The sequence below is a fragment of the Humulus lupulus genome, chromosome 9 (genome assembly GCF_963169125.1).
Source record: "Humulus lupulus chromosome 9, drHumLupu1.1, whole genome shotgun sequence".
In the NCBI taxonomy this organism is placed as follows: domain Eukaryota; kingdom Viridiplantae; phylum Streptophyta; class Magnoliopsida; order Rosales; family Cannabaceae; genus Humulus; species Humulus lupulus.
Window position 1 is genome coordinate 35,088,546 of NC_084801.1, and position 17,752 is coordinate 35,106,297.

At 29.3% G+C, this 17,752-nt stretch overlaps 1 protein-coding gene across 2 annotated transcripts; it reads right to left on the bottom strand.

Moving 5' to 3' along the window:
- Positions 1-2,338: 2,338 nt before the first annotated feature.
- On the bottom strand, positions 2,339-6,859 carry LOC133800879 (probable WRKY transcription factor 14). Of its 2 annotated transcripts, XR_009876647.1 has the most exons (4): positions 5,467-6,859; positions 4,485-4,625; positions 3,175-4,022; positions 2,339-3,025 (listed from the first exon to the last, which is right to left on the bottom strand). XR_009876647.1 is itself a non-coding variant. In XM_062238968.1 (3 exons), exons 1-3 carry the CDS (start codon positions 6,372-6,374, stop codon positions 3,278-3,280), a joined length of 1,794 nt encoding a protein of 597 aa, XP_062094952.1. In that variant the 5' UTR covers positions 6,375-6,859; the 3' UTR covers positions 2,339-3,277. The 2 variants fall into 2 exon arrangements, 1 of the variants encoding a protein (XP_062094952.1); XM_062238968.1 differs by having other exon boundaries at positions 2,339-4,022.
- Positions 6,860-17,752: the final 10,893 nt, after the last annotated feature.

A 17,752-nucleotide genomic window follows, 5' to 3' on the forward strand; every position in this document is an offset into this window, starting at 1 on the left:
TGGGAGGTTCTGAAAATAAATACAAACAATTATAATTATAAAAAACTACATACAAACAATTAAAATTAAAAAAATTAATACATACAAAATTAATACACTCCAGCGTGGGGGCGGTGGTGGTGCTCAGACAGAGAGGTGGTGGTGCTCGGACAGAGGGGTGGTGGTGCTCGGATAGAGAGGGAGAGGAGAAACTTTGAGTCTGAGAGAGAGAGAGGAGAAATGAGAGGGACGAATGAAACGATGTCCCAAATTTTCAATATGTAACGATATTACTGGCGGGGACCTGCCGCTATTAATATTATCTCGCCGGTAATAAACTATTAGCGGTGGGACCCGTCGCTAATATTATTAGCAGCGAATAGTCCGCGAGTAATTAGAAAAAATACCTAGCGCTAATAAATTTGAAACTGCGCACTTTTTCGTTTCCCGTGCATTGTATTAGCGGCGGACTACCTGCCAGTAATAATTGGTAAGTCCACTACTAATAAAAAAATTAATATTTTTAATTAATTTCCACATTCGGGTCTACCGCTAATAACCCATACATTACCGGCAGACCAAGTCCGCCTCTAATTTTTTCGCCTCTAAAAACTTTTTTTCTTGTAGTGTTGATTGCTGTTGTATCCTGGGAAGTGGTTACTCACGAATCCTCTAGCACCGTTCAGGTAGAGGGGACAAATCTACTTTAAGGAAAGCGTGTTTCGTATGCCTCAGCTTTTGTTTATTCTTTATATTGTATTTTTGTATTTGTGTTCTTCAACTAAATATATTAACATGTATATTTCATTATTTTCTACAATATTATTCTAACAATATTTACAATCTATTATTATATATAAAAATATTATGTTAAATATAAAAATATTCCGTTAAAGTTAATTGAAAAAATAAAAAATCATTAAAATCAATATATAAGAGATATATAACGATGGATAATATAAATTGGAATATTCATCTAATTAAAATAATGAGAAGATACTTTTTTGTAATTCCAAATTGGAATTGGTTAATTCTATTGCTGAAATATATTGACCAGTACTCGATAAACTAAAATATTTTTTTGTATTAATTCATATATATATACATACATACAGTAGATTAATTGATGATGTTGTAGATTCCTTTGGGTATTGAAAGACATCAACTTTTTAGTGCGTAGTCAGAAGGCATATATATACTTTGGGTGTGTCTAATCTTAAGGCGCATATTACGTTATATTTGTACAATACACTGTATACATATAATAATTTTATATGTATACATATAATATGCCAGAGCCATTCATAGTATGACACCTGTTCTTACGTGTATAAATCTGTATGGCAAAAGTTTGTATTGGCCAAATAGATAGTGAGATCTCATATAGAAGAAAGTAAAGGATTTAAGTATGTAATGTTGAGGTCTCGTAATAGTAAAAGTATACAAGCTGGGAAATAAAAATTAAAAGTGGATTAAAGAATCAAGGGATCCCAAGAATCAATGTACGCTAACATAATTATCATTATTCAATTATATATATATTAATTAATGATGAGTAATTAAGAGCGCATCAGAACAAGTTGCATATATGTTTAGTTAACCCCATATCGTCGCATATGAATGATAACCACATATATTGCGTTTCTAATTTCATTATTATCCACAAAATTTTAATTTCCTAGCAATTAAGTTTTTTGTGCTATCAAAATTTTCAAATAAGAATACATTTTTCTCTCTAACAAAAATGATTTCATCATTAAGAAATTAAAATATATTACTAAAATTAAAAATTTAATGACCAAATCATAGTAATTAAGCACATAGTGGAGGACGAGTATGGAAAAATATATCAATTAGATCAACCAATAATAAAAAGAGGACATAAAGAAAAGAAAAAAATGACAAAATCAGATGATTCCAAAGACTACGGTTAATGAGGTCTTTTATTAGAGGACCACTTCAAGGTTACTTATATGAGAGAGCATGCAATTATATAATACAAATCAATAAGCGGAAAACGATAAAAGGCCAACTAATAATATTATAATCCTGAAAGAAATTGGACAAATTATGAAAAATTATTATTCAAAGGGAAAAGTTGTTAATACTTTCTTATGATATTCATCTATAGCTTATCTAATTTAGAAATGCATAAAATGACAAAACGTTTATGAATAGTGTGTATTTTTTTTTTCTTTGAACAAATCTATGGATGCACAAACCACATCCTTCGTGCAAAATGATTAAAATGCCAACCTTGATTGGCCGGAGCATTGTATTATATATATATATATATATATAAATAGACAAGTAAGTACAATATAATTAATCAATTAAATTAAAATAGGAGAGCTTCTCATAAACAATAACCCATAATTAATTTAAAAAAATATTTACACAGTAAGCAGTCAGCAGTGCTTGGAGTCGTATGGATATTATTATAATTATGAATTTTTTTAAAAAAAATAACAGAAAGCTGAGGAACCCAAAGCCTGTATTATATGATCATCTCTATCTCTATACTACACATCCCTAGACATGACTGATTAGAAAAGTCAAGCTTTTTTTTAGTAATCTTTTCCTATATTCTTTTGTCATCTTTCATACATATATTATTTTTTTTATTTTGGAGAGTGCTGAATTAGAAACACCAACCAAAACAAACCAAAGAAAAGATTATTGGGTCCTTCCTGAACTCGAATAATTTTTCCCACTTCTTCAGAAAAGCTTGAAAGGGAAGTCCCATCTCTTCATACAATTTATATATATATATATAAAAAATCATATATATCGATCAATCTCACACTGAGCTTTCTAGTCATGTCTCTGATGGATGTACTTCTTTTTACTGTTGCAACCTTCTGTTCCTCAGCTTTCTGTCCCATCCACCAATATTCCAAAAGGAATGTAGGGACTCCCATTGCCCTCTCTCTTTCTGCAATCAATCACCACTGTCTTTCTATCTTTTCTTTTCTTTTCTTTTCTTTCTCTCTTTCATTTTATCTTCCCCTCTTTTTTTTTACTCAATTCTCTTCTTCTGACTCTTCTGACCAATAACAACAAAGAAAAGAAAAACAATTAAGAAAAGGGTAGGAAAAAAATTGAAAAATCTCTTCCTAAGATATTCCAAAAGAAAAAACTCAATCCATATGACCTTGCTATATATTATAAGAGAGAGAAAAAAAAAAATAACACCTCCACAAACTAGCTCAAGAGACAAGAGTAGTACTAGTAGTTGTATATATTATAAGTAGTATGTTATGATCTCTACTCTTTTGTTTTTTTTCTTCTTCTTCTTTTATTTGTTGGTGTTGTTATTGTTATTGTCTCCACCACCACCTCCTCCTGACCAGTCAAAGAGGTTGAAAGGGTCCAAACCCTTGCTTATTAACATCCCCTTGTGTTGATGATCATGATCCACGGAGTTAAAGCCTTGACTAAACAAAAGGTTTAAAGGGTCAGCTTCAATCTCTCCTAAATCAGCAAAGAAATCCTGATCAGCCGACGCCGCGGTAGGGTTTGGTCCCGGCATGGTTGGCCTGTAAGGAAATAGCCCTACAACTTCGTCGCTATTAAACTGGTGGTCGTGACACGAACTATCATCCAGTTGATCAAGCTTCTCATCAATCTCGTGGTCATAATCATGTACCTCATGATCAACATTCTCTTCTTTCACAGAAGCACTTGTCGTCGAACTAGTACTTCCACCACCTCCAACGACTGCATTGCTGTTGTCGTTTTGGCTATGAGTCATCATCCCCATCTCCTTATTGTTATTTAGTTGGTGAGCAGAATCTTCCTTTGGGCTTGAAACGTTACTCTTCTGGAGCTGAGAGCTCATTAATGGAGTGTTCTTAATAGAATTTGGGGTGTTCTTCGATGGCTGAGAACGCGTTGACCCTGCTAGAGCATTTCTCTGGGTTGGCCATGGATGGTTGTGCTCAGATGTGTAGGTTATCACCAACATGTTTGGATCAGTTCGACTCCTCTCTACTTGTTTCCTTGCCGAACACCCCTTTGAGCTGCTGCATCTATAGTAGCCCCTGTATGCATATACATACAAATATATTATATATAGAGAGAGAAGTGATCATATGTAAATAACTATAGCAATGCATACACATAATGTAATGTTTTGTTAGGTAGTAATTTAATTCGAGTTTTGACTTCATGTCACTAACTACTATGAAAGTACGACTATATATTATTATTATATATATTTCTCTAGCTATCTACAAGTAGGTTTGAATTGATGAAAATGGCAAGAATTATGAATTTAAGATCAATCAATTTAAGAAATAACAATAATAATAAATAGTATTATCATTAGTTGTAGTAGTAGTAGTAGTAGTAGTAAAAGTGTATTGCAGAATTGTTGTTGTCAGAAAAATGATAAGCAAATGGCAGCCTTAAAAAGTTTTTAGTTTCTTTTATATCTTAGGAATAATTTTCTGTTACCGAGAATGATGAATGATAACATAAATGATATTAAATTATCGTTATACCTTGGATAAGGAGAACCTTTAATGGGTTTTTGACCGTACTTTCTCCATGCCCAAAGATCAGAGGGAACTACTTCTCCAGTGGCTCTGCTGTTTGCAGCTGCTGGTGCTGGAATACACACGACCTTCTTTGCTTGACTCTTTCTGCAAATACAAATAATAATCAATATGCAGTCATATATATTAATTTTGTATTATTTAGTTTCTTCCACATTAATGTAACTACCAAAATATATTTGAGTAAATATATATAAATATCTACTTCCTCGAAATAGTTTGGTTTTAAGATTGCTTTGAGATCAGTTCCAGTAGTAGGAGCAGTACTACTACTACTACTACGACTACTATTTTATACTGTTTATACTTTAAGAAAGCAAAAAAGAAAAATGGCCAACAGATCCTAATCACTCGATATATAATTTATACACAGTTTGGCCTTTTCAGGTGGGTTTGGGTTGAAAAAAAGTACTTGAGGATAAACAATATATATATATATATATCCATGAAAGCTAAGTCTGTGAATATAATTGTTACACAACTACACGTTACACCCCCTTTTATAGCTTTTGATCGGCCTATTGATTAAAACCCATCAAAGAAATCATAACTTTTGGTAGTAACATAGCATTAATGCTTGACCGTACTGAAAAATCTAACCTGAATAATAACAATAATATATGTTCATATCCTCAAACAACATACTCGAAAACCCCATAATTTACACACAAAAAAAAAAAAATCCCAAGTTTCAACCCAAACCCAATCTCATATTTTGTTAATTTATGAATAAGAATCAGAACATAAAATTAAAGTTTCAGCAGTAAAATTAAAAGAAAGGGAGGAAGAAAAAAATAGATAAAAAGTAACTCAATCAAGACTGCTTGTCTTCCTCCAAATCAACTTGTCCAAAATAATAATAATAAATAAAATATACATTATTAATTTTATTTTATTTTTTCTCTTTCTGTAGCTAGAGCTAACTAACCTTCTCTTGATTCCCGGATTCCGTGGAGATGAGATCTGATGGCCACCGCTACTATTGTTGTCAACCAAGCAACCACCTTGCTGTGAGCTGTTCACATTAATTCCCCTCGGCGAAGCCACAGCCATAGACGGCGGCGGAGGCGACGGAGAAGGCGAATCTCCACCTTGAGAAGACGACGTCGTATTAGTAGTTGTATTACTATTGCAAGGCAACTTCGAAGCAATAGCAGTAGTAGGAGTACTACTACAACTGTTTGCACTAGTTGGATTGATCTGAAGCATTCGAGAGAAGATATTGCAACTAGGCCTGCCACTAATACCACCACCACTACTATTAGTACTGCTCATCATGTTCATATCTTCATGGCTCGGCCCAACAAGTCCGTTCACGCCGCTGCAAAACCCAACTCCTCCTCCGCCACCGTTGACCAAATCGCTTGCCCTTGTGGGCGACGAAGAATTCGGGCTCCCGAAAAGCCCAGGTGCAGCGGCGGTCATGTGGTGGTGGAGAAGTGGATCCGGGCGCAAGTTGGAAAATGGATCGCCGAAGTAATTCATCATGAGGGGATCGGCTGAGGAGAATAACTGCCAGGCTCCGCCGCCGCCGCCTCCTCCGCCGCTGCTGTTGTTAGTGTTGTCGTTTGACATGTTGTGTAGTAGTAGGTCTTCTTCGTAACCAGAAACGACATCAAGATGAGGATGATGATGGTGAGAATTTGAAGAAGAAGAAGAAGCTGGAACTAGTCCTGCTACTCCGCCAGGTCTGAGTCGAACTATGTCGGTTAAATCGCCTTGAAAATTGTTGATGATAGTATTAATATTATTACTGCTACTATTGCTACTGATGGTGTGCTCGTCCATAGTAATATTCTGAATATTTTTTCTTTGCTCGAACAAGAAGCTGCACATGGTTTTTAAGGATTTTTACACCCAATACTGAAATTAGTACTGGACATGGATAATAAGGATAAGAATAGAATTTTCATTATGGTATACATGTATGTATTTAAAGGAAGAGAAAGACGGAGAGAACGAATATGTGAAGAACCCTAGCTATGGAGAGTTTTTGTGGTTGACGTGAAAAGGGCATGCAAATTTTCTTTGGTTTGTGGAGATTTGAGAAGAAGGAGAAGAAGAAGAAGAAGAAGGTGAGTTGGATGTATGATGCTATATATTTCTGTTTTGGGTTTTGGAGATTTTTGGGGTTAATTATGAGAAGAAATGAAAAAGGTTAAGGAGGGGTTCTGTTTGAAGATGATGTTTTTGTGCTATTGTTTCTTGTCAAAAGAACAAAGAGATTATTAGAGATTACAAGGAAAAGGAATGATGTTTAGAGAGAGAAGAGAAAACAAGAGAGAGAGAGAAAGAAACGCTGACTTTTCACACAAAACAGCTATCTTCTTCTCTATACGCAACAAGAAGATAGAGAGAGAGAGATTTGATTAGATATATTTATTTATTTTTTAATAAACTAATTGGCCTTGAGCTGGGTGATTTATCACCAAACTGAGGCCAATTTTTTATTTATTTATTTATATTTATGATGTGAGTATACTTCTTTCTTTTATTAATTATTAGTAAATATAATAATAATAGTGTATTATTATAATTGGTTTGTGTTTCTTTAGGGAAGAGTTTAGAGATTAAAAAAATTTAAGAAAGTCATTTTTAAAAACACAAGTGATGGGAAAGTAAAGAGGCGGCAAGTAGCCGCATTTCTCGGCGAAACGTTTCGGACATATTATTATCCTCAATACACAACAAGTTTCTAATATACATAAAAGCTTCGAATTCTTGTATTTTAATGGAGAAAAATAATCTCTGAGTTTTACACCCATAAACAGTACCCACTGTTCTAGTCACCTACAATTCCAAATAATCAATAATTTTTTTTTTAAGGCACTCGGGTTTTTTATATATATTATCTTTATTCTCCTCATCATACTCTTATGTTAAATTTTATGTTTTGAAAGTTTTGTTTATTTAATTTTAAGAAGATAAGATAGGTAGAAAAGAAAAATGAAAAAATATTAGAATATGACCATTCAAGGTAACATGAGATGAGAGAGCCACTGCAACGTAGTTAATTTGCAAAAACAAATGTGTAAAAATATGTCTATATATATATATTCACTCAAAGGCACAGATAAACCTGAAGTTTTTATACTTCCATTGCTTTCAGAGCCTCACCATTAAAGTAGGTTTTGGCTTTTTCACACATTAATTTTATATGCACTTAAAGTCAATATTAATTACGTCTCTTTTAAATTATCAACATATTTATATATCATTCATACCTTGATATAATACTAAAAATTAGAATAATTACAATAAGCCCTAAGAAGCTTAATTCATCTATTATTAGTTAAAAAATAGTATCAAACTTACAAACTAACACAGAATAAAGGAAATGTGTCTATAAATGTTAACTAAAAGGTAATAGGAATTAAATCAGTATATATATATTTTATATATTGCTATACTAATGTATTAAAAAACAACAAAACAAATTACAAATTATATGTAGTGAATGGATCTCCAACTATATATTCCTATAAATATATATATATATATTATGGAAAAATAACATGCAAGGCACATTTGTTTAGTTTTAAAATTATAAACATACTTATTTATTATTATTTTCTTTAATTATCATATAAATTTTAAATAAATAAACAATATCATAAAAATAAATTAAATATGTTTAATATAATGTATGACATAAATGTATTAAAAAAATTAAGGTAAAATATTGTCTATAATTTTCTTCAATATATAATAGAATGAATTAATATTCTATAATATATATATATGAGTGTACTCTTAATAGTTACTACCCATGAGTGATTATTTTAATATTAATCATTGGATTAAGATCAATGATCCATATTTATAGTTGTTAATTAATATTTCTAAATATAAATTTTGATTTTTTCAAATTTTTGGAAGAGTCACCTAATGAAAAACGTGTATTTATTATGAAAATATAACATTGTAAACTTTTTATTTTTCAAATGCATGTCAATTTCAAAATATAGGGGCCGTTTGGTAAAAATATTGTTTTTGAATTTTTTAAACACAAAAATGGAAATATTATTTTATTTTTAAAAAATAAAAATATGTTTGGTAACTATTTTTGTTTTTTGTTTTTAAAAACAAAAAATAATAAACGCGTTTGATAACTTTTATTTTTATTTTTTATTTAACAATATGATGTGTTGATTTGAATAAGAGAAGAAAAAAAAGGAAAATTGAAAACTGTTTAAAAAAAATTTGAAAGTGAAAAAATTCTATTTTCAAAATTTTAATTAAAATTTAAAAAACTAATAAATAAAAATAGAGTTACCAAACACATTTTATGTTTAATTGTCAAATTTTTAATTAATTAAATAAAAAACTATTTTTACCATAGCTAGTGTCTCTCATTTGTTAGAGACAAAATTAATTATGATAAAAAAATAACTAAATTCGAAATTAATGTAGAAAAAAATATTTACCTGTTAGTAATTTGCTATACCAAATCAGTATGTTGTCACATTATCATAATTGTTAGTATCCATCTATGGGTAGTAACCATTGAGAAGTCTTCCATAAATTTATATATATATATATATATAGATAAATACATATAGGGTGATTCTATGTGCACCTCACAAAAAGAGACGCATCGATGCACTCCTTTGGTGTTTTCAGTCCGCGAACAATTTTCGGCGCAATTTTTTTTTGACCGTGTACGTGGTAGTTATTTGAGCATCTTGTAAATCTTTTAAAAATTCTGAATAATTTACAGTGTAAAAATATAAGGTTCAAACATGTCCATTTGGTAAAAATTTTGTTTTTAAATTTTTTAAACACAAAAATAGAAATATTATTATTTTTTTATTTTTTTATTTTTAAAAAATAAAAATATGTTTGGTAACTATTTTTGTTTTTTGTTTTTAAAAACAAAAAATAATAAACGTGTTTGATAACTTTTATTTTTATTTTTTGTTTAACAATGTGATGTGTTAATTTGAAGAAGAGAAGGAAAAAATGAAAACTGTTTAAAAAAATTTTGAAAGTGAAAATTTTCTATTTTCAAAATTTAATAAATTTTGTTTAAAATTTTAAAAAATAAAAAATAAAAATAGAGTTACCAAACGCTATTTTATGTTTAATTATCAAATTTTTAATTAAATAAATAAAAAACTGTTTTTTTAATGGTTACCAAACAGCACCGTTGTTTTCCACGTGCATAAAAAAATTAGTCAAGCGTGCAACAACTATATGTGTGTAATAATTTACAGTGCCGAACACAACTGAAATTTATGCATAAAAAATTACAGTACTAGATAATAATAAACTAATTGGTTATGTTTGATGCATCTCCAATTAGTTTGATGCATAATTAAACTAAATAATAAATTAATTGGTTATATTTGATGCATAAATTAAACCTTGTAATAAGCTACTCTGATAAACACTTTTGTTTCAATAACTTAACAAACACCACAAAACTGTTAAGTATATTTTACTGAAACTAAACATTTGTGTTTATTTTTTCGAAACAGTATGCCCAACATGACCACAGTTTATGTTTACTACAATATGTTTCATTGATTAAAATGCACAATATTTTTGGATACAATCCAAATAGATAACTGAAGAGTTTTTGGGTGTGAATTGGAAACACGCTAATTAATAACATAATCTTTTAATATACCCCAATCAATTTAGTTACTATAAATATACCCCATCATCATAATTTAGTCTATTTTTTAAAAAGGAATCTCTATAATATAAATTAAAAAATAATATAATATAGTATTAATATTGTAATATGAATTCATTGTATTAATATAGTATTTCTTAATATAAATGCAATCCATAATGTAATATTCCCAAAAATCATTATTGAAATTAAACAATAAAACATGAAAAAAGTAAATATAGAACTGTTAGTATTTTTTCTCTACATATACATATTTTTTTTCATACATATTAATAATTACATATATTTGCGCAAAAAATCAATTTTATTAAATGTAGATTCCAATATAAGATTTGAGTGAGATTTCTTTTCCTATATAGTCATCCGGAAATTACTCACAAATAAGAAACCAGAACTATTCAAATACACATATGAAGATATATCAAATTCTTTACCATATCAATAAAAATGGCAAATTTTTAGAAAAACAAAAACTTTGAAAAGTGGATAAGAAACATTGTATATTATTTATAATGTAGACCCACATGTTATAGACTGATTCAAACACAAAATGATAATGTAATTTCATAAATGCTAGTTCATGCATGCACTTAAATACTTAATTTTTTTTATGATATAAATATTTAATATGTATTTTTTGTTGCAATCGTGATTTTTTTTCATAAATAGAAAAATACAAAACTTTGTAATTAGAGATATTAGTAGCATAAGTATATAAGTTTATATAACTATTGCACTTAAATACTTAAATTTTAATTTTTGTAGCATAAATAATAAAAAATATATAATTTTAAGAAAAAATATTTATTATTTATGTTACAAATATTAAAATTTTTGTATTTAAATGCAACAATTATATAAAATTATGTATTTATGTCGCCAATATTTTTAATTAAAAGTTTGGTATTTTCCAATTAACAGATAAAATAACAATTATAATAATAAATAAATATTACATATTTATGTCGTGAAAAAATTAAATTAAATATTTAAGTAAAACATAAATATAAATTTATGTATATATGACTCGAATATCGTTATTGTGATATATGTGACGACATATTTATATAAGTATGTACAAAATGCAATATGAAAAATTGTCATATCAAAATAAATATATATGGATAAATATGACATGTTCAAATAGGGTTTTGTATCATGAATATCATGTCAAATACTATTACTCGATATCCAAAATTACTCGACAAGCTATTAAATTCTTCCAATAATAGGTACAACCAAAATTTTCTTTCTGGATGATTTTGAAATGTTATAGTTTCCCAAAATAAACTTAACATTCAAAATAATTTATTGGACCCCAAAAAAGATATTACAAATCTATTGTATATATTTTTTTTATTTTCATATGAGTCCGTTTTGGAGCTATGTTGGTAGTGCTTTTTGTTATACGGTTTCAGACCTTTTTTCTGAAGAAACAGTTTTAGGATTCATTGATCATGTCATTGCCTCTCGGTTTTCAAGGCTTTGATAGATTTTTCAGTGGAAGGTACTTCAGTGCGCCCTTTCTGTCCTTTTTTTTCTTCTTTTAATTTAATGTTATATATAATCAATCTATATTTCATAAGGGGTTTAATATATATTTTGCATACATTTCTAATGTATGTTCTCTAATTATTTCTTCTAAACTTTTTGACTTTGATAAAGATGGTGGGCAGAAAATGTTTCTCAGTTTTTGAGTGAATAAACACCATTGATAACGAAAATGATGATTACTATGTTCGTTCATAATTAATTTTCTCTCTTTAAATAGCAAAAAAGAAAGAAAGAGTTTTTGCGATTTTAGAAAGTCTTATGCCACCAATAAATTAATTTTTTTTTTATAGAATATTGAGATACATGCTATGTATTTTTTTCTTTCTGTTTTGTTATTTCATACATATGTTGTTAAATATACTGATGATTATTGTTTGATATTTTCTCTATTTTTTTGTTTGATGTGTGACTGTAATTCATATATTTGAGTAGAGGAGTCAAAAATATTTTCAATAAAAATTATACTAATATATATACCAATTTTTGCTTATTAAATATTGATACATAAATACATCAATATGACATCTTAATAAAAAAACATGACAGTTACAAAATACAATTATAATATAATAAAAATATAGATTATGTTATTTTTTTTAGTTTTAGGTGACCAATACTAATTAACACACATGTATATTCAATTTTTTTAATTCATTATATTATTATTTTAAATCTAGGGACCACCCAAGTCACTTAGCTCTGTTATTAATCACATTATATGTGAATTCGTGAGATATGCCAATGGAAGAAATTAATTAATGATGTATTCTTTATTTACAATTTCACATAACAATGTGATTTTAAAATAAAAGGAAACTTCATATTTACTTGATCATATATTTTTGAAAGACTTAACACCATAATAGTCAATATGTGACTTCATATAATTTCTAACCATAATATTTTTCCTTTTTCTTTTTTATAAATAATATAACGACATAGAATAGTTGACTTCATTTGATCATAGTTTATATACACTACAAAAGATGTTGGTACATTTATCGTTGGTAGAACCCGAAATGTCACTGGTAAAAGTTTTACCAATAACATGTTGTCGGTATAGTGTTGTCGGTAAAGCGTATACCGACAACAAGTGGTTGGTATATACCCATGTTAAGTCATTGACAAAAACTCTCGCCAGTTTGTTTATGTCTCTGGCCATACCGATGACACGTTGTCGGTATAGGTTGTACCGACAACAGTGAAAATTTTGCAAAATAATTTATATTTTTATTTATTAAATATATATTTATAAAGATCAACATAACAAAAATTAGTATGTAATATAATTGAAAGACTATGACAAAATTATTATAAAATAATTTAATTCAACACTTAACTATATACATATGATTTTGCAAAGTTAACTAGATGAGTTGTACTAAAAATAAAAAAGTAACTAGATGCGTTGTACTATAAATAGATAAGTTTTGTGAATACAAAACACATAAGTGTGATCTTGACTTACTGGCTTGGCCTTTCGACATCGAGATCCTAAGGTGATCGAGGTGGATTTTGAGAACGTGGGTCAATGCAATGAGTTTGGATGTGCTCCTCCAACTGTCTAATACACTCCTGCATCTCAGCCATCTCGTCATCTCTGGACTAGTGTGGTGGCTGAGGTGGAGGGGTCTGGGTATAGCTAGGCGGATGTGCAACATGACTCGTGGTAAGTAGAAGGTTGTAACCCATCTGATGGCCTCGACACTTTCCAAAGATTGTCTGCACTAGTGACAAGTCATCATCTGACGGTAAAGTCGAATGGGTTGACAGATCCTCGGTGGTAGACTGTGATAGTTCCGTCTGATGAACGAAACACAATTTTTGCTACCACACACAAAAGAAAAAGTTATGAATTGCAAATTAACAAAGTAAAAACAACTCAAATATGTTAAAAAAAAGAAAGTTAATATACTCAGGTTTGTTTGGTTGTTTTCCTTCACTCACCCTGTGCATTGTTTGTGGTGAGTACTCATCCAAGCATTTGGGATCGATGCAAGTTTCCTAGTCTCAAGATTGTTCTATCACATACGTAAACAAAAATCAAAATAAATTTTGTCAAAATTAATAAAAGAAAAGTAAATAAGAGAAAATAATTTACAAGGACATTAACATAATTTTTTTTATCGCAAATCTAGTATGGGCTGAGAACCCCCGTGACTTGGTTCTTTCATCTTTTTCCTATTTGCCGAGCTGATCAAAGAACGTTTCTACAACAAAAGACGCTTGTAATTAGTATGTTCTGCCACTGCTCCGCTGGACATACAGTGTATTGATTTGTGGACCCAAATTTTTTAAGATGCTCACCCATATCATTCTTCCAATATGCATACTACTTAGCACAAGATTTGTCTATTCCGTGCAAGATTCCTAGGAGGTGCTCTGCTGCATATCTTTGTCGTCCAATGTCAAAAAGATCATTCTAGGTGACAAATATTTATTAGTAAATATGGTATGTAATTAAAGAAAAGAAACATAAATATAAAATTATTTACCTCCAGTCGTTGTAGTATCCTTCTTTTAGAGGTCTCCAGTATGCTTGAGCAATCTTTACATTCAGGATCCATATACTATCTCACCAGTAACCCTACCTCCCTATTGAAACAAGTTGTGTAATCTCCTACTTTTTTATAAGTTTGTCCTCTCACATCCCACTCAAGAGGTAAAAGACACTTTAATTTTTCCTTCTCATGTCTTGTGGTTAATCCTTTATGGCGTCCACATTTTTTGGAGAGGCTATTATTTAAAAATTTAATATTTATAATTTAATATGTAAACATAAATATTAATAACCTACTTAAATTAAAAAAGTCATTTGTAATTACCTCGCTCGCAGTCAGCAAGAATATGCAATTGTCCAGGGGTGGATCAGATCCTCCATCACCCCATGAGAATGAGCAATGACTGTCGACATATCTAAGAAATGCAAATTACATCAATCATATAAGTTAACCTTTACATAAAATTACTTATTATAAAATTAGCATATTTAATTATTAAAGAATATTATATAAGTATGACATGTATAAATGAGTAGCAAATCACACTATAGGTATACAGTAATAACAAACTGTCTGAACTGAACAATTCAGAGAGAGGCATATTTAAGAGTCTTCAATGACTCACCCTCTTTGAAGTTAATTATACGTTGTTTTATGATGTCTAACTACAATATATTTAAGTGTAAATATTATTAAAAATATTTAAATTTGACATACTTTTTTTTTTCTAACTTCAAATATTAATTTAAATTTTAATTACAATAAATGGTTAATCCTTTACAATTAATGTAATTTTAATAATGATTAAGATTATGTTTAAAATTAGTGTTCTAATTATATATATTGTTATTTTTATTTAATCAGATTTAACAAATATTATTATTTTACATATTTTACTTATGCTTTATTGAATAGTTTTATTAATTTTCACAAAATTTCTAAGATTAGGTTAAAGCTATTTAATTACTTTAGAATTTATTACTTAACCTATTTAATTAATATTCAAGATCAATGCTTATTTTTAGTAAAAAATTGTTGCATAATGTTATTGTTAATTTTATTTACTCATAATTAAGAAATATATATTATTTTACTTATCGATTCACTATTTGTTAAATTATAAATTTTATTGAGTACTTTGACTAGTATTCACAAAATCTTTAAATTTTATAATTATATAAAAAATTTGGCAGCATAACGATTGTATTTTCATCTATCCCAAATTTTAAAAACTCGCAGATAACACATAAAAAAAAAATCTAGTCCCAGAACATACACAGAGTAATTGCAAGCAGCTATATAATTTATAACTGTTAGTCGTAATTTTATGAATTATTCAATTTTTTATTCAAAATAACATAATTTTACTAAAAATTAACAACAACAACGAAGTATCAATATTATCAATACTAAGATTAAAAAAAATTAACAACAACAAGAAAATTCAATTTAAAGAAACAAAACCCAATCTAATAATCAAACTTTATTAACCCAATCTAATAATCTAACACTCAAATTATTTAATCCAATCTAAAATATTAACACTCAAATATCATATTTCCATTAATAATGATTCGAACATACATTTTCATACATTTTTATTACACTCAAATCTCATTTTTATATACCTGTATTAGAAGTTGCTACATATTTCTTGAATACTCTAGAATTTTCTAGATATCTGTATAATAAGATTACTCTAGAATTTCTTATAAGCATTTCTAGAAAACTTAAGTCTAGTTATGCTTGAGAAACAAGTAAATTTGTGTGGTTGATATTCCTTATAGTAAAAGAAGGATCAAGAACAAGTAATTCTAGCCATAAATGTAAAGTAGGCTAGCCACTATAAATACCCCATCATGGGTAGCAAAATAATGTAACTAGAAACTACAAACAACAAACCACCAATAAAACTCTACTACTTTCTACTTTCCTCTACTCTCTAGAACATAAACCTTACTCATCCAAACCCAAATTTCTTCACTTGTCCACTCAACAACATCAACTATAATATCATAACCCATGATTACTCTAGCCACTACTACTACTCATCAAATATTCTAAACTATAATAAATCATCACTATTTTCTATATTCCAAATTCACAAACCATCAGTGGTACCAGAGCCTCGTTCGATCATCACCGGGCGTAGTATTTCCAACTCACCATGAATTCTGATTCTAGCCGTTCATCTCTACCTCTTCCAATTTTCCATGGAGAAAATTATTATTTTTCGTCCATCAAAATGAGGACCTATTTTCGTTCACAAAATCTATGAAAAATTGTTGAACATGGATTTAGTGTTCTGGAAGACAAGTCTTCACTTATGGAGACTCAGAAGAAGGCCCTGGAGGAGAATCAACAAAAAGATTCTCAAATGTTATTCTGCTTGCAACAAGCTGTGGCAGATGATATATTTCCACGGATTATGGGCGCATCAACTGCGAAAGAAGCATGGGACACGTTGCAGTAGGAGTTCCAAGGAACAGTAAAGGTACGCATTGTTAAACTACAAAAGCTCAGAAGAGATTTTGAAAATTTTAAAATGAAGGATAATGAGACTGCAAGAGACTACTATTCTAGAATAAGAGAAATAGAAAATAAAATGGGAGCCTATGGGGAAATAATTTATGACAAGAAAATAGTAGAAAAAATACTAATTTCTTGTATAGAAAAATATGATGCAATAATCTCTGTGGTAGAAGAAACAAAAGATTTAGATAATCTATCACCAACTGAATTAATGGGCTCTCTCGAAGCATATGAAAGTAGGTGAGAAAGGTATAGTGAAAATTCGACTGAAAATGTCTTTAAGCCTAAAATTAATTCGCGGTCTCAAAAATCTAAAGTTGATGGGGAGAAAATCACTAGAAAATTTTAAAAGCAAGAGTTATGAAGAAAAACAAAAAGAAAATAATGACAAGTATTCTCCATGTGACATTTGTAAAAGAAAAAGTCACTTGGAGAAAGACTGTTGGTTTAAAGGAAAACCTCAATGCCAAAATTGTAAAAAATTTGGCCACACTGAAAAAACTTGTCGTTTTAAGAAATTCCATCAAGGTAATTTTTCAGAAGAACAAAATGATGAAAATAATCTCTTCTATGTTTGTCAAGCTACAACAGAAGAAAATAAAGATACTTGGTATCTTGACAGTGGTTTCACTAATCACATGACAAAAAATGAAAGCATCTTTTGTAGTCTTGATAAATCCAAGATTGGTAATGGTGACTTCTTGGAAGCAGATGGAAAAGGAACCATTGCCATTGACACCAAAAAAGGCAAGAGATACATCAATGATGTACTCTTGGTACCCAACATCGATAAGAACCTACTCAATGTAGGACAAATGATTGAAAAAGGGTACTCTTTGCATTTGAAGAAGGTTCTCGCACAATCTATGACAAGCAAGACAAATCCTTTGAAATTGCAAAAATAAAAATGAAAGAAAACATATGTTTTCCTTTACAATGGAGATACGCAAGCAATGTCGCAATGCAAGCGCAAGAAAATGAATCGT